General features: G+C 44.1%; 1 protein-coding gene across 2 annotated transcripts; it reads left to right on the top strand.

The window, feature by feature from the left end:
- The first annotated feature begins 989 nt into the window (after nucleotides 1-989).
- Nucleotides 990-24998, top strand: septin7a (septin 7a). Of its 2 annotated transcripts, XM_079368547.1 has the most exons (13): nucleotides 990-1086; nucleotides 6931-7037; nucleotides 13861-13961; nucleotides 14049-14183; nucleotides 18001-18118; nucleotides 18233-18325; nucleotides 18876-18972; nucleotides 21222-21273; nucleotides 21742-21867; nucleotides 22213-22233; nucleotides 22900-23035; nucleotides 23119-23264; nucleotides 23892-24998. In XM_079368547.1, exons 1-13 carry the CDS (start codon nucleotides 1077-1079, stop codon nucleotides 23926-23928), a joined length of 1179 nt encoding a protein of 392 aa, XP_079224673.1. In that variant the 5' UTR covers nucleotides 990-1076; the 3' UTR covers nucleotides 23929-24998. The 2 variants fall into 2 exon arrangements, with proteins under 2 accessions (XP_079224673.1, XP_079224674.1); XM_079368548.1 differs by lacking the exon at nucleotides 22213-22233.
- The last annotated feature ends 427 nt before the right edge of the window (nucleotides 24999-25425 follow it).

The raw sequence follows: 25425 nt of genomic DNA, 5'->3' as shown, positions 1-25425 counted from the left end.
TTTGTTTTTAAATCTTCTGTCGTTGTGTTTCATAAAGAGTCACACACGTTGAGTGTTGTCCTGCAGTGTCCTCGGTTTTCAACATGAATCGCAGTCCTCTGTAACACAAAGTGTGACAACGCAGTGCAACAAAGAATCCGACTCATTCTCTCCATGTTTAAAGACACTCACTCCATTGGAGAAAACCTATGTTATATATACTGCAGTATACTGCTTTGATATACATGGTGAGATGAACGCCATGATGAGTAGGGCAAAATTCAATTCAATTAAAAAAAACTTTATTTGTGGCTGGGGGGCAATTCCAAAACGATTATAGATTCATGACTCAAAGTCTATTTTTGGATGAGTACGTATTTCTTCTTACTGCTCCGTTTGACCTGCTGACATTTGTAGAGTTAAAGAGCTAGCATTAGCACTTAGCAGGGAGGGACTTATTAGCTCCCAAAAAACAAGTTATGAATCTGTTTAAAATGTCAGAAGATAAAAATCAAGCAACCCCTCGTTCCCTGTTTGAGATGATTGTTAGTCAGTGGAGTCTGGGTGGCTTTAAGACAGATTTAACAGCTGATCTCTGTAGGAATCCTTATGGTTAAGTTCTTGGACACTTTGTTTACAAAATGTGATTGGGAATAACAAACAGTTAAAGTGGATGTACTTTGATTGAGCTCATTTTGCCCTGACAGATGACGTTTAACAGCCGATGTTTGGATCAATCTACTGAAACCATTCTTAAACTTTGTGCACCTTTTGTTATTTAGACCTCCAGCCAAAATATGTAATACTAGTGCCACAAGGTGATTACAGGAATCATGGTTCAACTATGTTAATCAGATATAATCTGTTTATGCAGGAGCAGTGTACTTTCTTTGTTTTTCTGTAAAACGCTCTTTAATGTACTTTCTGACATCAGAGTTTTCAAATGAAACAATGTGCCACAATCCCACTTAAGCTCCAGCGCTCTGTTTGTTTCTGCTCCACAGCAACAGAAGAACCTGGAGGGCTACGTGGGTTTTGCAAATCTTCCCAACCAAGTTTACAGAAAATCTGTGAAGCGAGGTTTCGAGTTCACCCTCATGGTTGTGGGTGAGTAATTCTCTTTTGGCACGTTTCTCTTCATCCTCGCTTCTCCTCCGTCTGTAACACAATCAGGCTTTTGTCTGAGGATAACTGCTCTCGTTCTGTTTGCTTATTCAAGTGTGCAGCTCTGTGAAAATGCTGATACGTCTACATACAGTAAACCTCTGTTTAAGTTACTTCACTGGTGTGGGGCTTTCACACACACACACATCATCCCTGGAGCAGCTGCACATTTATGACACTTTGAGTTGAGAAGGATAAAGTTGCAGGTAAAAGTCAGCCATATTTTGAACAAATGTGAGCCTGCAGCAGAACGGACAGAGCTCTGCTGCATGTGTGTGTTTGGCTCTTGGGTTGTGTTGGGAGGAGGTTTCCTGTCATTCCATTCATGCAGCCAAAAGCCTGAGCAGCTGATTTAAAGAGCGGTGCAGCCACAGGAGCCTTCCTCTCCACCCCCCGCTCCACCATGTCCAGAGCTACCTGGAAGCAGGAAGCGGCTCTGAATGCCTGCATGATGTAACATCCTGTATCCCTGGGTTCATGGCTTTTACTGCCCTGCCCCAAAGAGCCTGTCTCCATGGTAATCAGAACACCCGCCCCCCTCCTGTGGCTGGGCTCACGTTGTAACGCCCTGGAGTTTCCCCCCGCCGTGCACTCTCAGCAAAGAGGCTGTTACGCAGCGATTTAGTGTGCAGCGTGTAATTATGATAGCGGGGGATTTGGCAAAGTCAAGTGTTTGTTGTCTGCAGGAGATGAAGTGTCAGACAGACAGCGGGCGCTTCTCCCTCATTTTCTAACGGTTGATGGTCGTGTTGGATGAAAAATGGAATTTAGAGCATCCTGTGGTATTTGTTCGTGCATATTTTAGAAAGTGAGACGCAGCTGTAAGAACGAAACCAAGTAGCTCACACCCTTAGGAAAATATGAAGTCACCATGAATGAATACCTTTTTTTATTAAGGACATAATCCCTGCAACACTACATCACACCCAGTGCCCACACTCGAGGAAGTGCTTACGCTGGAAATCATGCTAATCATCTAGTTTGTCATAATGATTGAACAAATATTTTATTATTTCATCAAAAAATACAAAAAATAGTCCAGTTTGTGATTTCACATCAAATGTAGCTAAAAAAAAACACAAAATCTGTAAATTCAAACATCTAGAGAAACCTTCAATAAGATGTTTAAAGTCAACTTTAATGTTTATAGATTACAAAGAACATTTAGATTTTCATCTGCAGCAGAAACGTCTTCTCTCTTGATACAGTAAAACCTAAGTTTAACACCAATTCCATGCCAATAGATCCCCATCACATTTTACCACGAGCCAATTAGCAAGCAGAGTGACCACACGGCGGCTTCAGCTTCTCACGTTCAGCACCTTTAAGAAGACCTTGTTCTGATCAGAATATCTACGAGTGTGTTTGGATTCAGCTTGACGTCCGTGCTGATGTGTGGATGTGGTGGGGGCCGACATACTTTGCAGTTAATAGGGACAGGAGCCATTTGTTGGTCAGAGTCAATATTTGGCAGTGATTTGCACGTTGGCAGGGACTGACCTTGATGCCGCAGCTCTTTGTGTTTGCTGCTGGATGAGCGAGCGTTCGATGAGCTGCGCTTCATGTTGGAAAGAATGTCCTCGCACAAACAACGAGGCTTTTAGGAGAAACCTGACACAGACAGGAGTCGAATCCACGGCTCAGCTAACAGATGGATGTGTACCACTCATGTTCCAGACTTGTTAAACTTTTACTGTGTCCTGCCCCCTTTGGAAGGGAAAGTCCCATTCATAAAGAAGAGAAAATGACTGCTTCTCGCTTTCACCACAAACACAGAGCACTTTTCATTTCACCTGCACTTTATTCTTCTGGTGTCTCGCAATGGCTGTCAAATGAATTAACCCGACTGTGGCTCCCTCTCCCAGGCCAAACGGATCCTGCTTCCCCTCCTGCAGCCTCTTGAATGCAGAGGGAAGTGCCTTTGAATAAACCCCCACGGTTTACACAGCTGCTGGAAATTTCCTTTAAAGGAAGTGCGTTGGCTGCGGAGCGAGTCGAGTAGTGAGCTGACGGATCAGCTCGGCGAGACTGATGCCAACCTTGAATTACATTCCTTTTTTTATATATATTTGAATTCAATTAGCAGGTTTGAAGGGTTTTAATGAAACTTTAAGGAGAGAAAGGCTTCTTCACCCATTCAGCCTGGAGTATGTCTTCTCAGCAGAACACAAAGTTCAATAAACTAAAAAGACCTTCAGTGTGATAGCTGTCTGTTTTAATATTCCCTCACTGTGCGGGAAAAACAACGGGGCAAAGTTAAAGCAGTCTTCTCTCAATGCTACCTAGCGCTAACTGGAAAACACAGCTGTAATGGAAAGGGGAGGGAGGGGCGGAGCATGCCTCCTTTCCTCACCTTCATTTTTCCGCCCTGAAACTCAGCCGCTCATGAAGCGTGATCCCCCTTCTTACACCGCTGTGAACAATGAACGGCTTCATAATAAAAGTTCATCAGTGGAGATGAAGCACTCTTTCTGTTCTTTTACTTTTATCTTTTCATTGTGGAAATGTCACCTTCACACTGTGTTGATTTAAACCCAGGAAAGGTCATAAACTCGACACAGACCAAAAAGGAAAATGTCCTTTGCTAATTGTTTGGATTAGATGAAATGATAGTGTCCAAAGTCGTTGTATGTGAGGGCCTTTTATATTTAGGTTTGTTGAAGTACGAGTGTTTACGACACCAGCTCAGGCTCTGTGCTTGTTGTGCATCAGTCTTTAACAACACTAGATGTACGGTAAGGCTTGGGGGTGTTTGCAGGACTCTTTAAGGACTAAGCTGGTTCAGGCCCCGTGTTTTTTTCACTGGGTCAGGAGCGTTTGCAGCAGAAAGTGAGCGCCTGGATAAAGAGCGCAGCTTCCAGCGTCTTTTGAAAAGTGCTCTGCCGTTTGTGTGCGGCCGCCTCGAGTGCTGAAGGTGAAAAAGGTTATCAAAGAGGTGCCGTTAACGTCACTCACATCCTCTCTGCTCCGTGTCTGCTGGGGCAGAAAACGATCTCAAATATAAAATGAACGGAGGCGTGTCGCTCATAGAGTGGCCGTTGTCAACACACAACCGGACAGACGAGCAGCGTTTTTCTTCTCAGCGAACAGACGCTTCATGTAAACACTCCGAGCGCTCAGACGGCGCTTTTCTGACCCCAAAAAATGCTCGGTGGACTCGAAGCCTCAGACCGACTTTTGTTGGATAAATCTTAGTTGTCAGATCGTCTACATGGACGTTTTTGGACAGTAGCTCATGTTTTTTTTTATTCCATAAAAGTGTCTTAACAAAGTTCCACCATCATTACACTTTTGTACTCGCATATTGTCTCCTGCAGTGGTGTAAAGTTGCTTCAGCGTTAACAATCGAAGAATAAACAGTCCTCACACACATGGTGGAAAAGGTTTTTTTGCGCTGTAAGAAAAGTGTTACTTGCACCTGGAAGACATTTCACAAGTAGTAAAATATTTCCTTCTTTGAAATGTCATTATTTCACAGTAATGCACAAGATAACAAGAGGGGGATAAAAGACAGAAAACAAAGATTTCTGGCAGCTGTTTGGGATCATTACACAGTGAGCATCTTGTGTGGATGAAAGGTCAAACGTGTTGTGTTGGGTAAGTCTGACTCACACAGCAGCAGTTCTATAGATATTTCAAAACCAGTTTTCAACACTTAGTTTTGCGGCGTATTCACAACCCCCTCCCTTCCAAACCAGCGGCCACAGCTCTGCACAACTATGATCAGCATCTTCACTCAGGCTACCGCAGTCATCCTCATCGTCCTTCTCCTCACACCAGGCTCATTCTTTTCAGTCTCACCACATCGCCTGCTCTTCTGATTTGATCGCATCGTCTTCCATTCAAATTGACATTTTATCAATTTTGGAATTTTTATTTCACCCAACAGTTTGAACGAAACCCGGCAGCTTCTCCCTGTTACACACTGAACACTTGTCCAGTCCTTTCAGCTTTGGGAGAAACGTCTGCACACGTCTTTCCTGTTTCATCACAGAGCAGCCACAATCGCTGAAGCATTTCAGTGGAGACGAGAGATAAATGTGCTTCCACCCTCTTAGGAAAATATTTATCACTCGGAGCGTGTGTGGACTGAAGGATCCTTTTGTGTGATGTTTTTCCTCCTCCTCCCAGCTCATGCAGCTTTGGGTGTCTGAGTTGTTGGCAGCGGTGGCCCAAATTGGCCCTGAGCGTTAGTAAAGGTCAGGAGTGGCCTTCTGGCTGCAGTGCCAGCCTGCCGTATGACCGCCTCTCCGCTCACACTGAAGCTTTTGTTCAGTTGCCTTCCCCTCAGCTCGCTCTGAGCAGCCGCACACGGCTCCTGGTTTGGGATTACAGCAGTAACTCCCTCCAGGTTGTTGCAGAACTCTTTGTGATTATTGCAGCACCAAAAAAGTGCTCTGTGTCATAACGTCCTTTTCAAAGCATCTCTCAGACTGCAAATCTTTACTTAACTCCACGTATTCATTTAAAACTCCTGTCAGGAACTTTCATTTTAGTCTCCTGTGGACAAAGACTCTAACCCTGCTAATGTGTAAAACCTTTCAGAAAGTGGATTCAAGATAACAGCTGAGAAATACTTATTCTTGTCAGTGGTGTTCATATTTGCTTTTTTCTGAAACTATTTTGCCCCGAGAGCTTTAAAACAAAACGGCACGTTTAAAACGAATCATTCGTCTCTCACAGGGCGTATGGAGACATGATTCTTAGTGTTAAGTGTGTTTCAAGACCAGCTTCAAAGTCCTTTCAGGACCTTAAAGTCCTGGACATGCATGAAACAGCCAATCAGAGACGTTCCTCTCACCGACCGATTCAACATGTCGGCCGACGGGTCTCCTTGATGTGCCAGAGGCTGAGCAGCCAAAGACTGAGAAAACCTCCTAACCATGTCTGACTCCAGATTTGTTGTGACAGTAGTCGTGAAGTTTCTGAAGTCAGTCAGCTCGTTTTAAAGCTGCATGAGGACGTTCATTTGAAGTAACAGAGAGCGGACAGCGTCTTGAAGTCACTGACAGGCTCTGATTGTTACTCTCATTCTCTTGTTTGTGTCGGACAACGTTACAGGAACAATCCTTATAAAGACTTGTTGTTTAGGAGTAAGAGGATTTTTTTTTGTGAGAAAGGATTATGTTGCTGAAATAACAAATTCAGGAATTCTTCATTTCTTTCCCTGTTGGTCCAAAACGTCCTGGTATAGAAATCACTGAATCACCTTTTGATGTAAAAAAAAATTAGACTTTGATGTGAGACTAAATTCCCTCTCTTACTCTTTATAAACTCATCTTTAAAAGCGACAGTTGACTGATTGCTTGTCGTGCCTCAGGTTTCCTTCAGTACAGTGGAGTCTGAGCTCTTGATTTCTGTTTCCATTCCTTTGTTGGAGTGTAAATTCATGATGACCGTTGTGGTTGAAAATCTTCCTTCCCCTCTCCTCCCTTCCCATGATTCCCTGATTAGACTCCTGAAATGCAGACAGGAAAAGAATTTGGGAGGACAAAACTTCCTCCCTGTCTGTCTCCTCCGGTCTCGTGCTAACAGCGGCCTGCGTTAAAAAAAAAAAAAAGAAGGTTAAAAGGAGCCATTTCCTGCCATGAAATGTTTTGAATGTAAAGAATGTGGAGCAGTGAAGAGACTGTCAGGAATGGGGTCGATAAACATCTGGAGATTGTGTCGTGTTGCGCCTCGGTCTGGTATGAAAAAAGCGGATTAGAAAACGAGTATAGCGTGAAATGCATCTCTCGAGCTCCCTCCTTCCCACCCACTCACTTGGACTCTTTCTTTGTGTTTCAGGGGAATCCGGCCTCGGGAAGTCGACGCTGATAAACTCCCTCTTTCTGACGGACCTCTACTCCCCTGAGTATCCGGGGCCTTCGCACAGAATTAAGAAAACCGTGCAGGTAAATGACTCGCCACGCTGGTCGATTTGAAACGTGACAGGCTGCCTTCAGGGCGACGACACCGGCCAGTCAGAGTGTCGGAGCCCGAGGCTGCTGTAACACAGGTGTGCCCCACCTTTTGTTTCTCAGCCTCACCGAATAGTTTCTGTGTGAGATCTTGTTCTGTGAGGCGGCTCCTCGTCCCCGTGTTTGTGTTAGACGCTCAAACCGGTTCATCTGCTCTCATGAAGAGATAGTTTGTTTGCCATAGGCAGAGATGTGTGATAATCTGGAATTAGATCATGTTGTCAGATTGCGGTTTGATGTAACTCATAACATGAATGTTGTTAAATGACTGAGATTAAATGAGTTTTTCTATATTGGGTTTTGGAAGCAGGATTCATTTGAAAGACTCGAAACATTCAGAGCTGTGATTCTGTTTGCCACATCGTGATTTCATCACAGAGGAATTTCTGGAGGAGCTAATCCTCTGACAGCGACGCAGCCGTTCAAGTCTGGAGAGAATCTGGATGTAAATATCCTCACAGTAATGTTCATAGAACCTCTGTCACTGTCAGAGGAATTAAAAAAAACACATTGAGTTTGAATGTGAAATGGTTCCATAACGTAAAAACATCTGTCATTATTTATTTTCTTACTTGTCATCAGCTGCGACAGTTTAGCTAAAAATGGATTCATAACTTCCACAAAATGAAGTGACCTGTCAGATCTTTTTAAACTGTGGCCCAAAACGTCTGTGTTTTCACAAAAACCAAATTCCAGCATGAATGAATCCATAAATCGAGGAATGTAATCCAACCTGCGAGATTAAGAGGAATCATTTCATCTCATTCAGGGATCAAAATGCTCACTTTAAAGAAACACGACTGACTTGACATTTGACCTTTCAGAACAGGAGAGAGTGTGTGGTCACCTCTGTGTGTGCTTAAGAGAAAACCTCTAAACGTGCATCGTTAGCCCCAACTTCAGTCGGCTTCATTTAACAGATAGCAGCAGTTTACTGACTGGCGCTGTATTTCCTGTGTGTCACTGATAATGGAGCTCATGTTATCATCTGGGTGTGTGTGTGTGTGTGTGTGTGTGTGTGTGTGTGCTGCACAAATCTCCAAACAAACGGACGACTTCCTGTGATCAGGCAGAGATTAAAAGGAGGCACGCGCCTCACAGTGCGCTGCCCTCCCCGTTCCAGTTAAACAAGCTTCCTCTAACATGACGACAGCACCACGCGACACGCCTCTGAATCTTTTCTCATCGCTTCACAATGAACCGCTGAACAATTCTTTCAAACCACCCACACTGACCGACCTTTTCAACAATCACTGGCTACTCTTTCAAATAAGCCCAAATAAAATCATTTTTCACCCCTTGACGTTCAGTCACAGACTTCAGTTTCCCTGCGACCACACCTAGCATCATAAACGACGAGCTATAGGAGCGCTAACGCCTCAATCAAGCTCAGGTAACGCCGGATCCACTAAACAGGTTTACTTCCTTTTGTCTTTGTCTGGATTATGATCTCACTGAGCTCATGAGAAACCTACTGACATCATCGGGACTGGATGTCATGTTGTTATAGCTTCACCTGTTTCTACACGGCGAGTTAAATATCCAAAATATCTCCCAACATTGAAGTCCAGTTTTTTGTTTTCATTCGGTTCATCTGTAAGCCCGCCTACCCATATCACTGTGACATGATTGACAGGATCTCTTCCAAATGATGACTTTGAAATGTGAGACTATGTTTTTCATATCAAGCTTTGATCACAGCATCCTGGTTTATATATCGGATGTGCTCCTCGAACATTTCCGGAGCTTATTCAAACCCTGACAGGAAGAAACAGGAGGCCACTGTGACTCAGATTAGACATTCTCACTTGTTTGGGAAGTCTGAAGTATTATCACGTTGTTGTTTCTGTCTGAAAGTGTTTCCTTCCACTCACCTGGAGTTCAGTGCCTAACCCAAAGCACCTCGCTCTCTTTCTCCCTCTGCATTACCTTTCTCTGACGCTGAGGACATATACACGAGTGTATAGAGCTCTTCTCCTTCCAGGTTATATACGGCGTGCATATTGCTAGAAACCCTTTAAAACGGTCTCATTTAATGTTTGCACATTCATCCATCAAAGTCAAAAACATTGTTTTTTGTTTGTTTATTCTTTACGGATGATAAATAGAACCAGATTTTGTTTCATTGTTTGAAAGTATTTCTTCTGACTCGGTACCTCAGGTTTTCTTTTTTCTATGAATCTGTTTTATAATATCAAATGTTAACACTCCATCAGTTCCTGTCAAAGCTGCGGATGTGACTGTGTTCACGAGGACTGATTTGCGGTTTCTTCCCCGAGTCCTCCATCTTTTGCAGTGACGGTGCAGACGATCACGGTTTGGCAGTTTCCTCAAATAGAGCACGCAGCTGCATAGTTTAACCCGAGCTGCTTTTTGAACAGTGAAAGGTGATACTGTTGGTGTCGAGGAGCTGCAGCAGGCTTCTCTCTCTCTCTCTCTCTCTCTCTCTCTCTCTCTCTCTCTCTCTCTCTCTCCGCCCTCTGTAGCAGGGAATTAAAAGTTGCATGGCGAGGATCTTCCCTTCACCTGTTCTCTGTGATCTTCTGCTTTGCTCTAAATCTCCTCTAATCCCTGACAACACACTGAGGGGCCGGCCCGCGCTCGGCCCGCTGCTGCTTCCAATTTGCTTACCTGCCTATTACACCTCCTCAGCTCTTATTAAGAGTTTAAATGAGATTAGGACTCTGGGTGTGTGTGTGTGTGTGTGCGTTTCTGTTCACTGAATGTTTGAGGATTTGACCCAATCGGATCAGCTGGGAGTTTGCGTAAAATGAAATGTGCAATATGTGTGTGAGGGTTTGCATTGCTTGATTCTTACAAGATATTAAATATGGAAAACAGAGAGCTCATATTTCTCTCTCTCTCTCCACCAACCACAGGCTAATTACATTTCAAATAATTGTGGCCGCTCTTTTTCCCAAGTCATGCCGAGGAATGTGATGAAATCCAGATGAATTCTTGTTTGTGTCATAAAAAAACCAATTCATTATTTGAAAGAAAGACGTGTAAGATGAGCATGAAGGAAGCACTCGGAGGGTGTTTGCTGTTAGCGAGCTGATTGGCCATGGGGGGCAGATGTCCCTGGAGCTGTTGTTCGTGAGGCTGGGTGAGACTGGAGAGCATTCAGGGACAGCCACTTGGTAAATATCCAACAAACTGCCGTGTGCACTGAGCTCAGTCTTGTCCTGCCGATGCACAGACATGCCTCGCTTTTAAAGTCAGACACTCCTGCTTCACTACAACTGAGACGTGTGTGACAGCATTACAGGAAGCATCCCGACAGAGAGGGAAAAACATGTTGATAGAGAGGAGAACATTTTCTTTCACCAGCAGAGGAGCTCCTCTCTTTTCCTCCGATGTGATTTTACTGCTCAGAACAAAAGAAGGTATTAGTTTACCCTTCCTCAGTTACTGATCTTCTTAATAAAAGTAGCTTTTCTGCTTTTATTGTGTTGAAATAAATATTTTTGGGGAAATAACTTACAACTTAAACATCACAAAAAACCAGGATGTAGACTAGTAAGTCCTTCGTTCAGCAGGGTTAAATGACTGTTTTTGTGATGGAGCTCATCGACAGCAAAGGAAATGTTTCTGACTCGGATGAAAGCATCCTCCTGGACAGAAAGAGCTTCAAAGAGACGAGCCTGTTTAAGCTTTGGTGATATTATTAATGATGAGTGAAACTGCTCTGCATTCAGCCTTGAATCACATCACTGTGTTGAAACGCTGAGCAGACGACAGAGAATCAGTGCAGGTCATTGTATCGTACTTCCGAGGTCACGGCCAGTGTTCAGGTTTCGACTTGACTTCCAGCGTCTGAGGTTCTGTTGGTCAAACCGGCCGTGCATCGACCGCTGTTCTGCACAGAACCTCCCAGGACCGAGCGAGGAGTGTATGTGCACACTGTGTCGGTGTTGGTTTTGCTGCAACACGTTCACTGTGAACGAGCCTTCAGTCCTCTGATCCAATCAAACACTGACGTTTTACATGGCTGTCCCTGAGCGCCACGGTAAACACGGCTGTTCCTTTTCCCATGAGCTCACTGTCTGTCTGTGGTTAACGGGCATGTCTGAGGCCTGACTCATCCTGTTAGAGAAGACGCAGCAGTGTTGTCCACTCAGCAGTCAGACTCTCTCATTCCACTTATCATCACAAGCATCATTCATTCACATTTATTTTTTTGACCTTTTTAAAGATCCTCTCATTAATTGATGTCTGAATCATTTCAGACAGTGGATAGCTTCAGCTCGGGGCCGCATCGTCGGCATGGAAAGCCTTTTTGGAGGCACTTAGGTCAAATATCTGCCGACACAACAGAACGTTTCCTTGAAGACTCTGAGATCTGTGTTACTGTAAGATCTTTATTGTAAACAATAGCAGGCGTTACTTCACTTTCTCAAAGCCACCAAACACAATGACAGTTTCTGCTCTGCTGTTTCCACGACTGGTTGTGTGAATATGTTGGAGATAACTTCTGTGAGAATAACAATTTGATCCTATTAGTGGCAGAAATAAACACTTTAAGTGGTCGTACTTTGATCTGCAGCTTTTGTTTCCAGTGATTCTGTCTGAGCCAGGCTGCTCTCTGAAGCAATCTACTGGAGCATTGCAACAACTTTTAGCCCCCATTGTTCATTTAGACGCCATGACTACAGCCCAGGTTTAAAAATGCACGAGTTATTCTGGGACATTTTTCTTCTTCTTCGGCTTTGTCATCCAGCAATAGTTGTAAAATAGCTGCGTATTTAAATATTTGATCCTTTTATTAAAGTTGAACTTGCATTCTTTGTATGAAAGTCATCAGTGAGTGTGTCTGGTCAGCTTAGCCTCCCGGTATCAGCCGGGGGGGTCAAAGGTCAGTGTAAAGACCTCCAGACTGAGATACACAGATGCCAGTGTGCGGTGGGTGGGGGGTCACGGGGCCGAGGGTCGACTGTAAAAGCTTTACAGGGGAATCCTGTTATGCAACAGTCTGGGTGAGATATTTTAAAGGAGAGCTTCGGTCATACTGGGACTGGTGAAGCCGTAAATATTCAGATGCTTTTTAAAGAGGGTTGTAAGAATCCCACTAAAGGAACTTCTAGTAATTAAACACTCAAACAGTAATCCGACCTGTTTCATTATCATGGCAGAAAGAAGAACAAGGCGCCATTTCTCTTTTGAATTTCTGTCGCAGTAGTGCAAGCAAACTCCTTCAAACTTTAAGTTGCACAATTAAATTGGCAACGTTTCAGTACCTCAACATTGTCAATGTAATTGTGCAGTTTAGACAGTTAAGCTCTCTTTGTCTCCTCTAAATATGACTGAACACGTGTTAGCTTTATAAGCCTTGGTGTATACAGCTCGTTATAATAACAGAAATGTAAACGGATGGTTTCAAAGTATCATCAAGGAGTTTGGAGTCTTGACAACCTAAGGCTATAATTAAGCCGGCGGTCGTCTTCTGATTGCTCTGTCCTGACAACTCCTCATCACTCACTCGGTCTGATATGAGACGAGCCGGCGAGGTCTGCTTCACATCTGCTGATTAAATCAAAGTTCATCTGCCGATCACGAGTTGTGCCTCGACCTCGCACTGATCAAAGCCCTCCTGGCCTTCTTCCTGTGCTCAGTAGCAGCTTTGTTCACCTCCTTCTTCTTCTGTCTTCTGCACAGATCACAGATTACACGCTGGCTGACTTTGTGCTTACTGCAGTTTATTTGTTAAGAGATCTGGTTTGTGTGATTGTATGATTGAGTGATGAAGAGGGCAGCTGAGGTCAACGGCCATGCTTCGTTATGGAGACAGAAATATGGTATTTAATTAAGACTGAAGGTCAAAGGTATCTTTATTGTCTCCACAGGGAAATGATTTTGCAGCAGGAGACAAATTAACACCACCAGGTACATTTAAAATGAAATAAAACCTGAAAGCCCAGCAGAGACGTTCCAACAGTAAAGTAAAAGTGCAATGAACAAGAATTTAAATTCAACTATTATGTAACAAACAAATAGCTGCAGGTACAAATGAGACCCGATGCCTTTTAGTCTGCCTGAGGGAAGAAGACCTCTGCACACACAGAGGCTGATCTGGGCTCTGCAGGAGAGGAGTCTCTTCTGACCACCTGCCTGCTGTAGAGGTCACTGCTGAACTTTAACATGGCTATCTCCTCTGTTTTTATTGGCTCGAGCCAGATGACCATACCAGGCGATAATGCAAAACAATAAAACAGATTGAACAAAACTCACAGGGTCATCATCTCCGATGAAACATTAAAAGAGATACAAGAAATACAACCTTGACTCCCTTGAGAGTTCAGGTCCTGAGTGATTTCACACTTGCTGATTCTTACTTCCCCTCTTTAAAAAAAAGAAGCTTCCTACATACATGTACAACGTTCAGCTCGTACATCTTACACAAGTGTGGCCTTTGAGGAGAGTCCTCAGACTACATATGAAATATTATCTTTTCATGAATAAGTTTTTGTCCTTTGACTCCTCTGCAGATAACTTTTAAAACTGAAACAGTGATTATATATGAACTACTTTTGACCAGGTTGTTGAGTTATAAGAGAACAGCAGATGAGGTCATTGTTTTGTAAAAGTGTAAACAAACAAAGTCGAGGATTACACCCAATCAACATATCGTTTACTGAATTCCTGAAGTCCTTCTTTGGTCGGACCCTGGTGACTAACAGTCATGAAACGTTTCACTGAAAGTCATTTTGTTGGCTGTGTCGGAGTCTTTGACTGACTTGAGTCGACGTCTTCATTGCAGGTTGAACAGTCAAAGGTTCTGGTAAAGGAAGGAGGAGTTCACCTGCTGCTCACCATCGTCGACACGCCCGGCTTCGGTGACGCCGTTGACAACAGTAACTGGTGAGCTGAGCCGCCTGAACATACGTCTTCTATCACCACGTCGTCACTGCATCCCACGCTAACCTCAATCCTTTTTTTTGTCCTCAGCTGGCAGCCGGTTATCGACCACATCGACAGCAAGTTTGAGGACTACCTGAACTCAGAGTCGCGTGTCAACAGGCGGCTAATGCCCGACAGCAGAGTTCAGTGCTGCCTGTACTTCATCGCCCCCTCTGGACATGGGTATGTACTACAGGATCCTGCTTATCTCGATTTATTAGACATGTTCCTACTTACAAATGTCTTTGAATGTAGCGCCTGCTCCACAGAAATGTACCAAGACTTTCCAACATGTTGATAGTGTTAACCCGATAATAGAGCACACCTCCAGAGTTTCATCTTCTATAATCATTGTGTTTAATATGCAGAACTGTTTTATATCAGCAGGTGTTTAAAAACTTCTGCACAGTTAATTTCAAAGTAAAAGAAAATATGAGGGCGTGTGGCCGAGGACTCGATGATTCGTTCATCAGAGCTTCAAGTCGTCGAGATGTTTGTCTCATTTTTTGTGGATTGGATGACTCGGAGCCTCTCTTGGTATAAATATCACTTTATTATTATTATTATTATTATCATTATTATTATTACTTTGAATGCAGGTCTGAAAACCCCTCCTATTTTAAATCACCCCGAGTATTGATAGAAGCAGCGTATCCATGTTCAGAGAATTTCATTGGCTACAGGACACGTCAGTCATGCAACAGGCTGTCTGAACAGGGGGAGGAACCTCCTACAACAAAGGCTCTCATTGGCTGTAATAGGCTGCTCACAAGGGTCAAGAAAAGGTCAGCGGAGTGGCAGACTTTTTCTTTTTCCATGAATGTATGAAATGTGTTTGGATCCAATGTCTGACTGGATTTAAATTGTGGGCACTCAGTTTGGTGGATTATCATGATCAGGAAATGGTAATTAAAAATAAAATGTTTTTCTGCTGGGCCGACATGTTATATTGTTATACGTTACATTTAGAGCTGAAACGATTCCTCGAATAATTCGATTACAAAAATTCATCGAGGAATTTTCGCTGCCTCGAGGCTTCGTTAATTTTTTTTTTTTTTTTTTTTTTGCGTCATCAAAACTTTGGTATGAGTATAAAACACGTTTAATGTAGCTGCAGCTACCTGCTCCTCTCTCTTACACACAGACACTTCAGCGCTAACACGCACACGCGAGCGTGGCGCGCCCCTTTTAACTTTTAGTCAGCACACAGTTGATCCGTGATCCATATGACCCAGTCGGGATCACGTGATCCGGTCAAACGGTCGGCTTTTCTCCGTTCACTCTCTCCGTGTTTGCAGCTAACATAACGATAGCAACGTCCTCTCACAGTCTCTGTCATAGACACGTCTCTGGTCTCTGTAGTCTGTGAGTGCGCTGATTGTACGCGCTGCAGGAGCAGACAGAGATACACTTTTAACAATATACAGGCTGATTATATGAAATGTCAGATGTCTTCAAAGCTAAATCAAGACAGAACTTGTTTGTGGAATAATAATTTAGCAAATATATATTTAAAGTTTCTCAATTTCCTTATCTGACATAATGATTGATTCTGTGATTGATTCAACAGAACATAATGCTTTCTCTATTAAATGTACTGTAACAGATGTGTAGGCTACACAAAACACTATTTGCTATTTCAGCCATTAAAACGTGTTTGGCCTGTATTTTTAATTTACCTGCCGCCTTGACCAGTGAATCAGAAAGTGAATTTGGGACCCTGTCAGTAATATGGTTAAGCATCATCAGCAGCTGTAGAGCAGAGGTGGTTGGCTGTAACAAGCAGGCGTTTCCATGGTAACTGCAAAGAAGCAGGTTTGTAGGGACGACCCAAGACGGGTTAAACCTTAATTAAGCAAAATTATGATTTATTAGATTACTCGATTAATCGACGGGATATTCGATAGAATACTCGATTACTAAAATATTCGATAGCTGCAGCTCTAGTTACATTAGTGCAGGTTTGATAGGTTAGAATCATTTTTATTCCAAGATCAGAAGATGAAGAGTTGAATGATGAGGTTAAACTTCATCGAGAATCCAAACTCTCGACTTCTGATGAATCAGGCTCTTGCTCATCGGGGCCCGGCCTGGAAAACATCGACTGTGTTAGACCAAGCAAGAAAGACGAAGACACGGGCGAGCAGAACGACTTGACTTTGTTTGTGGTTTGAAACTGGAACATAGCACTGAATGAAACGATTTCCCAAACTGGAATTTAGAATCAAAAATGGCCCCAGATGTTTGGCAGTGTCTTTTCTATACTCGGCCAACTTTTTTTTAGGTATTTGGATTTTGCGTTGGAATTTAAGAGCCGGCTCCTCCTCAGCTGGAGAGAGTTACGGATTCTGATAGACGTACATATGATGTCGTCTTTTCACCCAGGTTGTGCCGCTGTCCTGTTTTTCTCCTGCTCTGAAATATTTCTTTGGTCGTTAACTTGAGCTCACATCACCTTCATTCATGTCATTAGTCCCATGAAACAGAAGCTCTATTCAGACTGCTGCTTCATGGAGCTGTATTTATCCGTTTGAATGTTGGAGAGGTTAAATGGGAGGACAGAAGGATCCACCCTGTGTATCATCTTTGGAGGTATTTTTTTCTTCCCTTGTTTATTTTTAAAGAGAGAGTGCTCAATTAAAGGTAATTGGTATAATAGCTCATTTGCATGTGTTGTCCCATGGCAGGTAGACAGATGATGCGTAACAGGACAAGAATGTCAGTGTGAAGGTACAAAGACATGAGGGATGATTTGAGCTCAGTTTTGTTGCTTTTGCGGGAACGCTGTCTGAAAGGAGCGGTGATGCAGTGAGCGTAATCACCAGGGAACATTGTTAGGGATGCTGGTTTTATGTGCTGTTGAATAAATAAAACAAAGGTTTGGACAGCTAAATACTGTTGTGTAGAAATGATGTGGAGCCTATCGCAGGTACAGCTGAGTGAGATAGGAGGAGGTGGAGTCACAGGGTTGACCTGTACAGACAATCAAACACTCACACACGTGGTCTCATATGATTCATTAATGGATGAAGTGAGTGTGTCTTTGGACTGCACGCGGAGAACATTTAAACTCCACAAACAAAGGGACTTGAACCAGCAACCCTCATGCTGTGACATGAAGGGCCCTGCCTCACTGAGCAGGGACTCAGAGGTTAAGGAAGAAACAGGGCCATGGATGGATCTTTGGGAAACCCCAACCTAAAGAGCGTGTCATGAAGGTTTCAGGTCAGAGACTTGAGACCGGACTCTGTGTTGTCTCTGGGGATCACTCAGGAACACATTCAGAGCGGAGCTGGAGGTTCCAGATGTGGAGTCTGTTGCCTCCTCGTCCTCTGGCCAGCAGTGAGCGCTCCACACCTGGCCCGTCCTTCCTGTGGTCTCATACCGGCTACCAAACAGGAATAACATGGGTGTAATCCATCCTGAGTGCAGCGACCTGGAGACACCATTCCTCCCATCTGTGTCTTGGCTCTTGCTGCTGCCAAACACACACACACACACACACACACACACACACACACACACACACAGTTGGCCGGGCTGCTCTCTCACACGAGGCCACACTGCGCTGCCTCCAACAAAAGGTGGTTTCTGCTGTGGAGTCTGTCGGCCCACAATGAGCCAGTGTGGCTTTCTGACTGCAGCCTTGCATGGCTCTCTTGGTGAAATAAAAAGCTCCATATGGATCCATTCATTTAAACACCTGCTGCCCCGGAGCTGCACAAGTGTGTGTTTAAAGTGTGTGTAAAAAAAAAAGAAAGAAGAGTCCTTCTCTAGGACTCAAAGAAATGTGACCATACAGGATAGAAAAGTATGAGAGGGTTAAGCATTGAGGCACCGGCAGGAATGATGGGGATGAGTGCTGATTGGTTGATTTTTGTCGAGGGCCCCAACTGACTCTGCAATCGCATCTGGATCCATCAGAGGCCAGCTGAGCCTTTAAACAGGACTGACTCTGTGACCTCTCTGTGACCTCTACGCCGTCTCTTTTCTGCTGCAGGTTAAAACCTCTCGACATCGAATTCATGAAAAGATTACACGAGAAGGTAAACATCATCCCGCTCATCGCCAAGGCCGACACCATGACTCCCGAGGAGTGCCAACAGTTCAAAAAACAGGTGTGTGTGTGTGTGTGTGTGTGTGTGTGTGGTTTTCTTCTTCTGTCCTCATTCAAAGACGAGCGGCAGGATGTTTGTTTGTGCTTCTCACTGTTTCCTCTCTGCTGTGTGCAGATCATGAAAGAAATCCAGGAGCACAAAATTAAAATCTACGAGTTTCCCGAGACGGACGATGAGGAGGAGATGAAGATGATCAGAAAAATCAAGGTTTGATCTTCAACCCACTCCTGAATAAAAGTCTTTTTTAGGTTTTCTCGCTCTCTCTCTCTCTCTCTCTCTCTCTCTCTCTCTCTCTCTCCCTCAGTCTGTCTGTCTCTCTCTCTCTCTCTCTCTCTCTCTCTCTCTCTCTCTCTCTCTCTCTCTCTCTCTCTCTCTCTCTCCCTCTCTCCCTCAGTCTGTCTGTCTCTGTCTCTTTCTGTCTCTCTCTCTCCCTCGCTCTGTCTCTCTCTCTCTCTCTCTTTCTTTCTCTCGCTTTCTCTCTCTCTCTCTCTCCCTCGCTCTGTCTCTCTCTCACTCTCTCTCACTCTCTCTCTCTCTCTCTCTCTCTCTCTCTCTCTCTCTCTCTCCCTCGCTCTGTCTCTCTCTCACTCTCTCTCTCTCTCTCTCTCTCTCTCTCTCTCTCTCTCTCTCTCTCTCTCTCTCTCTCTCTCTCTCTCTCTCTCTCTCTCTCTCTCTCTCTCTCTCTCTCTCTCTCTCAGCCTGCAGTGTATTTTTAGAGAGCTATGTGACAGTTGTGTCCCCTCCCTCCTCTCTGCAGGATCGTTTACCGTTAGCCGTGGTCGGCAGTAACACCATCATCGAGGTCAACGGAAAGCGAGTGCGCGGCAGGCAGTACCCGTGGGGCGTGGCTGAAGGTGAGACTTTGAAGGTCAAAAGGCAGAAAGACTTCAAACCCATCAATGAAGTGAAGACTCTTTCTCCAACAGACACACACACACACACACGTGCAAACTCCAATATTTCCAGCTGTTATTGGATTATTGAGCAGGCATCATGTGTGGATAGTTGGCAACGCAGTAACACGATCCTTGTGGTCTTGTTTTGCTCTACCAATTTTCATCTCTCACACACACACACACACACACGCACACACACACACAGGCTGCAGAGACTTTCATGAACACGAGAAGTGTATTACCAAATCTGAGCTTCCTGCAGAGTTGGAGCTTTATTATATTTTTACATTCAAACTGACCTTCAGTATAAATGATTGACGCATTTTAAATTTAGAGCTTTTGAAAAATCACAATTAAATAATGAATATCAAAGACAAAATGTACAGTGTAACCCTACCCTAGTGTTATTTACTTCCACGCTTTAAAATGAAATTCAGAATCTGTAACTAGAGATGAACCAAACTCTTCCTCAATCCTCTCCGGCTTTATCCAGTGAACATCACGTTCTTTCTTCAAACTGTCATACCATAATCTCATCAGGAAAAGGTTTACGATGGTAATAAATCTAAACAGAGTTGGGGACTTTTTTCTGGTCTTTGCATCGAATGGCGGCGCCCCCTGCTGGCTGCTGCCGGTAACACAGACTGCAGATTTAAGACACTTCCACATTAGTTCTCAGCTCCAGATGCTGCGATCACTTCTCATTAAACTGATACTTTTCAGTTCAGGAGACTGCAAGTGTGTTTGATCACAAGTAGATTACAGGATTCTGCAGCAGGGAGTCTTTTTTTTTTAATCCCTTTAATTCCTAAATCATTAAGTTGGTTAGTGATAATCGACGGCTCCTACAGTCACGATTTGTTTGAAGAGTCGAACGCTAAAAACAGCCAAGTTAGAAACTCAATTCTTTCCTCCTCAGCACAGGATATGAGAGTCTTGTGTGAGCTGCACAGGAAGTTGCTGTCACATTGCGGTGACACGTATGAAAAATGAAAACTCTTAAGAGTAGAGAACACGCCGGCAGTGTGAGTGAGCTCGGAGGTATTTCTCTGATGGATTGAAGGTTAAACCAACACTCACAGATGAAACGGCAGAGCACAGTGCAGCCTAGCGGGTGACATGCAGGAGCGCTACTACAACCCTGAACTGGTTTGGCGTCTGTGTTTACGTCCACGGGGAGCGAGCTTTGGAATACCACAAATGTTTTTGGCTCGCTCTCAGCGCAGATATGTGGAGGGGCAAGGTCGGCTGAGAAGCTATGCGAGTCACTCCACCACAGCCGCCCAGAGGAACCTCAGAGGGCTGTGGTGAGCAGCTGTGTAGGAGGGGCGCACACAGCAGCACACGCCGCCACCTGCAGGCGGTCCCTGGTACTGCTGCTGACAAAACAATGGCAGAAAAACAACGTGGAGCCGCCATGAAAGAAATCACATGTGTACATTAAGTTGAATTTGTCCAGCTGCTTTATTTTTAAGGAGTTTCCTGACATGTTTGATCACTTTACTCTCAAAGTACTTCAGGGATCTACACCTACACAACATTTTCACTACATTGAATTTACTGCTTTGCATCAACAAAGGCCTTTAGTGTCATCAGATAGAACTATGCTGCTATAAATCCTAGTTTTTAATAATGTGCTCACTCTTAAATGTCGTTGGTTACAATGACTGATTGATTTGATTTGTATATTGTGTCATGCATAATATGCCCAACCCCAAAACAGGCGTACAGGTCACTCCCATTGATACAAAGAGTCCCGACGCTGAGCATTAATCATGCTAACGAAACATCCCGTCATTTCTTCCAGGATTATAGTCGTCCTCTCTTAACGTCTCCATCCGGTCATCGCCGGTGCACCCAAACCTTTCAGGATCCTGAGTGTGCATTTCAGTTATCTTAGCTCATCATTAAAGGGACGCTACAAAGAAAGAAGAAAGAGAAAAAAAGAAAAAAAAAAAGAGGCTGCACTTCTCTCTCCTGAGTCGCATCGTTCACACGGTGTTCGTGTTCCTCCGGGAAACTTTCCAAAGAGCCTCGTCTGAGCAGCCAAAGACCTCAGACGTCTTGTATAGTTTTCTCATCATGTTCTCATCACATGGTTGATTTTTTTTTTTTTTAATGTTTATTTTTTATAAATGTCTGTAAACTTCTGTTTGCTGTTCATGAGTCATGTGATTGTGATGTTTCGTTGTTTTCTCTTCTTACAGTGGAAAACGGGGAGCACTGTGATTTTACGATACTTCGAAACATGCTCATCAGGTGAGGAAAAAAAAAAATCATCCCACATAAGTCATCTCCTCTTCACGACAGGACAACGCATGGTGGGACGTTGATTGACTCCCATCGCCTGGAAGAACCCCCTCCTCTCCTTTCTAATTCAGTGATTCACATCAAGCTTGAAATAAAGACGACGTGCTCATCGTGTCTTACGACCAGGCGTGCGTTCAGATAATGATTTAATGTCGGTACAGTCACATTTGATCTAACCCTTGATAAAAACAGACCTTTCACCTGATGTCCTGAGGACCCTGGTAGGGTTGATCCAGTCAGTGGCACACTCATGATCACAGCTTTTATTTTGAGCTCTGGCTGAAGAATCCAACACTGACGTGACTCCAGATGAAAATATGGACCATGTCTGAAACAAAGCCTGACTGCCCCTTGAACAGAGTTAAATAAATAGGCTGTAAATATCTGAGAGTAAAGCTATAATTGTGTTTTTTTCAGGACCCACATGCAAGACCTGAAGGACGTAACGAACAACGTGCATTATGAAAACTACCGAAGTAGGAAGCTTGCTGCGGTGACTTACAACGGCGTGGACAACAACAAGAACAAGGGACAGCTAACCAAGTGAGTAACAGCGAGCCTCGGCGGTCGATTAGCCAACTCTGATAATTGATGCTGATCGGGCTGCCGGATCAATCAGTGCAGCTCACTCCGCTGTGCAAGCGTGGAGCAATCTGCAGGTCACGTCGACTCACGGATTACACTTCTGTCCCTTCATGAAGCAGTGCAGACCTTTAAATCCCCACCCAAACAAAGCAGCACTAACTGGCTCCCAGTGTGGGTCTAATCTGACAGTACTAACCAGCTAATCCACGGGCTGCAGCTGTCAGTAACCACCAGCACACTCTCACAAGCTCACGCATGGTTCAAGGCAGCATGCTAAGTGTCTGTGCCTTTGTTTGTTTTTAGAACCGAGACGACTGACGGCATGTAAGTGTGACTTCACTTGGCTTAAACCTCTCCAGAGGATGCACTTCACCTCCTTTCATTCACCCTGCCTCCTAGCATCTGTTTGCAAATTTAACAGCTTTGCTTTTAAAAAAAAGAACAACTTGTTTTAATTAAAAAAAAAAGTGAAATCGATGTCAGCGATCCCATTACGGTAACACCCGCTCCGACCTCCCGCCTCTACTTCCTGCTTTGCCTTTTCATGTCACGTGTGTAATTTAACAGAGGCTACTGTGCACCTCGTGCTAAAATCTTCAGACACCAATGTAACCACGCTGTTAATGCTCGTAGAGTTACTCTTATCTACGATGGTTTGCATTTTGAGCAGGTTTACATTTAAGCTGGTCAAAGGAAGTCTGATTTTTTTAAAGGGCATGTAAGCATTGCAGGAAGATGTAGTTTTTTTTAAGTCGAGCATCTTGATCCCCAGAAGTCTTTAATTGATTCTTCATAAGGCCTCTCCTCCTCCTCCTCCTCCCTCAACTCTTCGCTGGATGCCGTCTGTCACCGACGGCGTCCAGCGAAGGAAAGCCGGCTGCGTCTTTACGGCCTCCCTGATCCTTTTCTTCTTCTCCTGTTCGACTCTGTGGAGTCAAACCTTTCCACCTGCGTGTGGCCCTGTCTGTATGAACATGTCTGTGTCTCCAGGAGTCCTCTGGCTCAGATGGAGGAGGAGCGACGGGAGCACGTGTCCAAGATGAATAAGATGGAGCAGGAAATGGAGCAAGTGTTTGAGATGAAAGTGAAGGAGAAGCTCCAGAAGCTCCGGGACTCCGAGGCTGAGGTAAACGCACGTCGCTCATTTCTTCATAAAGTTTGATTTAAAATGCTTGGTTAGCCTCTGACCGTCCGTCTGTGCGGCTGCAGCTCCAGAGGCGTCATGAGCAGATGAAAAAGAACCTGGAGGCCCAGCACAGAGAGCTGGAGGAGAAACGGCGCCAACACGAGGAGGAGAAGGCGAGCTGGGAGGCACAGCAGAGGATCCTGGATCAGCAGAAGTTAGACGCCTCCAGGTAAGCATGATCATCAATGTCTGAAGAGCTCAACAGAAGACTTTGACTCAAAACGTAAAAGTCTGATGTTCTTACATTCAGCTAAAAAAGCTTTTGGAATAACTGAAGTTTTTTGTGGGATGTTTGAAACACCTTTGACATATTTTGGGACAGATTACGACAGAGTGCAATGAAGTAGATAGAAATGCTCCAGTAGATCTTTTCAGCCTCCAAACAAACGCTGTGAGCAGATGTTCCTGATAAAACTTTCATTCACTCAGACTTCTCCCATCTTAAAATGCAGAGCGACAGATTCCCGTCTCCATCCTCGAGTCTTTACGTGTCGTGGGACTTGAGGTCGTGTCTTGTACTCTTTGCTTCGTGTCTGATCGGGTAATAAATTAGCAATAATGAGCCGTGTGGGTCATACAGTACCATGTGTCAGCAGACCGTTGTCATAGAGACAGGACCGACGTGCAGCATTTCCTGCTGGACTTTAAAAAAACCACCAGGTGGGAAATGAATGTGAGTGCTGGATGCTGTTTAAACACAGTGAGAGCGCTCATAGAGAGCGGGATTGGTGTCACATCTGAAGTGACTGTTTTTTTAAACTTGCACACGTTGACCTCGCTTTTTGTGTTCCTGCAGGACTTTGGAAAAGAACAAAAAGAAGAAGATCTTTTAACCACTTGTGAGGACCTTCTCCATGATCCCGTGTAGAAATTGCCAACCTGCCACACACGACTGCCAGTACATCTTGTCAGTAAAATACATTTTGCTGTTTGACCACAAAACTGTAATAATCAAGAGAAACTCCAGGGGGCAGTGTTGTCTGGACTCTGACTATTAGAATAATCACTCCCCGCTCATATTAAATGATTGATTCAGTGCTGATTATATTTTTCTCAAAGTGTAAAAAAAAACCCCCAGAAATCAAAACAAGGACAAACTGGAGGTCAAAGTTCAGAGTTCAGTCATTCTTCTCCTCATTTCATCTTCGTCTTTGGGAATGGTTTTGTCGCACTGCTCGGTGCTGCATCCTTTTTAAAATGCCAAATAAAAAAACAAACGAAGAGGTCAGCCTTTCACTTCCTGCACGCGTGCAGAGAAAGCGTCAGGCTGCAGCTCTCCTCAGGCACTGTTTTTATATAAGTATATTTGTGTATCTTTTAAGTTCATTTATTCAGGTTTCACCTTTTAATTTCCTCCCATGATGTTATGCTCTACCATCTCCTGTCGTGTACATTGTATACCTTTGAACCGCAGTGTTTAACTTCAATTGTGTGTATACCGTTTTCTTACATTTTGTGTTATTTCTTTCCTTTTGTATCGGCCCTGCCGTTAAAATTGTGTTCACCTTGTTTCCAATATGGCAGCTGGTTGTTTTCCAGCCCTGCTCTTGGAAGCCAAACATGTATTCCTGACTTCACTCACGCTGAGTGTAACAATGCAGAGACGCTGCACTCCAAGCAGCTGCTCTTGAACGAATTTGAACTTCTCATAACCGGCTCTGTCTCGAATGTTTGGGAGAGAACCGGCTCTTTTCCCGGGGCAGGATGTGGAAGGTTTGGATGCTGGTGGATGAGGAAGCTGGAGCGGAGAAGCTTCAGTGGGACGGCGGTCAGCTTGATAACTGTACCCAGCTGGCTCTCTTCACGTCACATCAAGCACTGAGGGTGTACTGCATCTGTTTTTTAATGTTTTGTTTTTATTGTACAAAGTCACATAATAAAATTGTGATGGGGAAAAAAAAATCACTTTTATGATCTCGGCTAAATGTTTGAAGAATCTAAGAAAGTCGCAGATTTCCAAACGACTATACCTGTGATTCTAGGCTGGTTTGTTCAGGAGTGTAATGCATCAGGTCCATTTCAGTCAGGAGGAACTTAATTAAGATTCTATAATTATTTAACAGTTTAGGAAAAGATAAATGCAAAGTCTTCCCCCCCATAGAGCCTAAACCCTGGTGGTGAAGCATGCAGGATGTGATGAGGAGTGAGTTACTGAGGCTGCATCTGAACTCTGCTGAGCTGGAACTGAGGAGGGTCGCAGCCATCACACTGAAACTAAACTGACTGTAGAAGATATATAGCGAGAGAACAGGTTTGAAAATGTAACTGCAGCAGGATGATTGGTCGAGAGAGGTCTGCTCAGAATCTGATCATCCGCTCTGTGGAGACGA

Source organism: Symphodus melops, assembly GCF_947650265.1.
Source record: "Symphodus melops genome assembly, chromosome: 18".
Classification (NCBI taxonomy): domain Eukaryota; kingdom Metazoa; phylum Chordata; class Actinopteri; order Labriformes; family Labridae; genus Symphodus; species Symphodus melops.
The sequence above is the reverse complement of the archived record's forward strand: the minus strand, read 5'-3'. Positions and strand labels throughout refer to the sequence as shown.

Excerpts from the sequence above, each read along its gene's own strand:
- septin7a (XM_079368547.1), top strand. Across the intron at positions 18,973-21,221 it reads CCCGTGGGGCGTGGCTGAAG|TGGAAAACGGGGAGCACTGT; the intron begins GTGAGACTTTGA and ends CTCTTCTTACAG. Across the intron at positions 21,274-21,741 it reads CTTCGAAACATGCTCATCAG|GACCCACATGCAAGACCTGA; the intron begins GTGAGGAAAAAA and ends TGTTTTTTTCAG.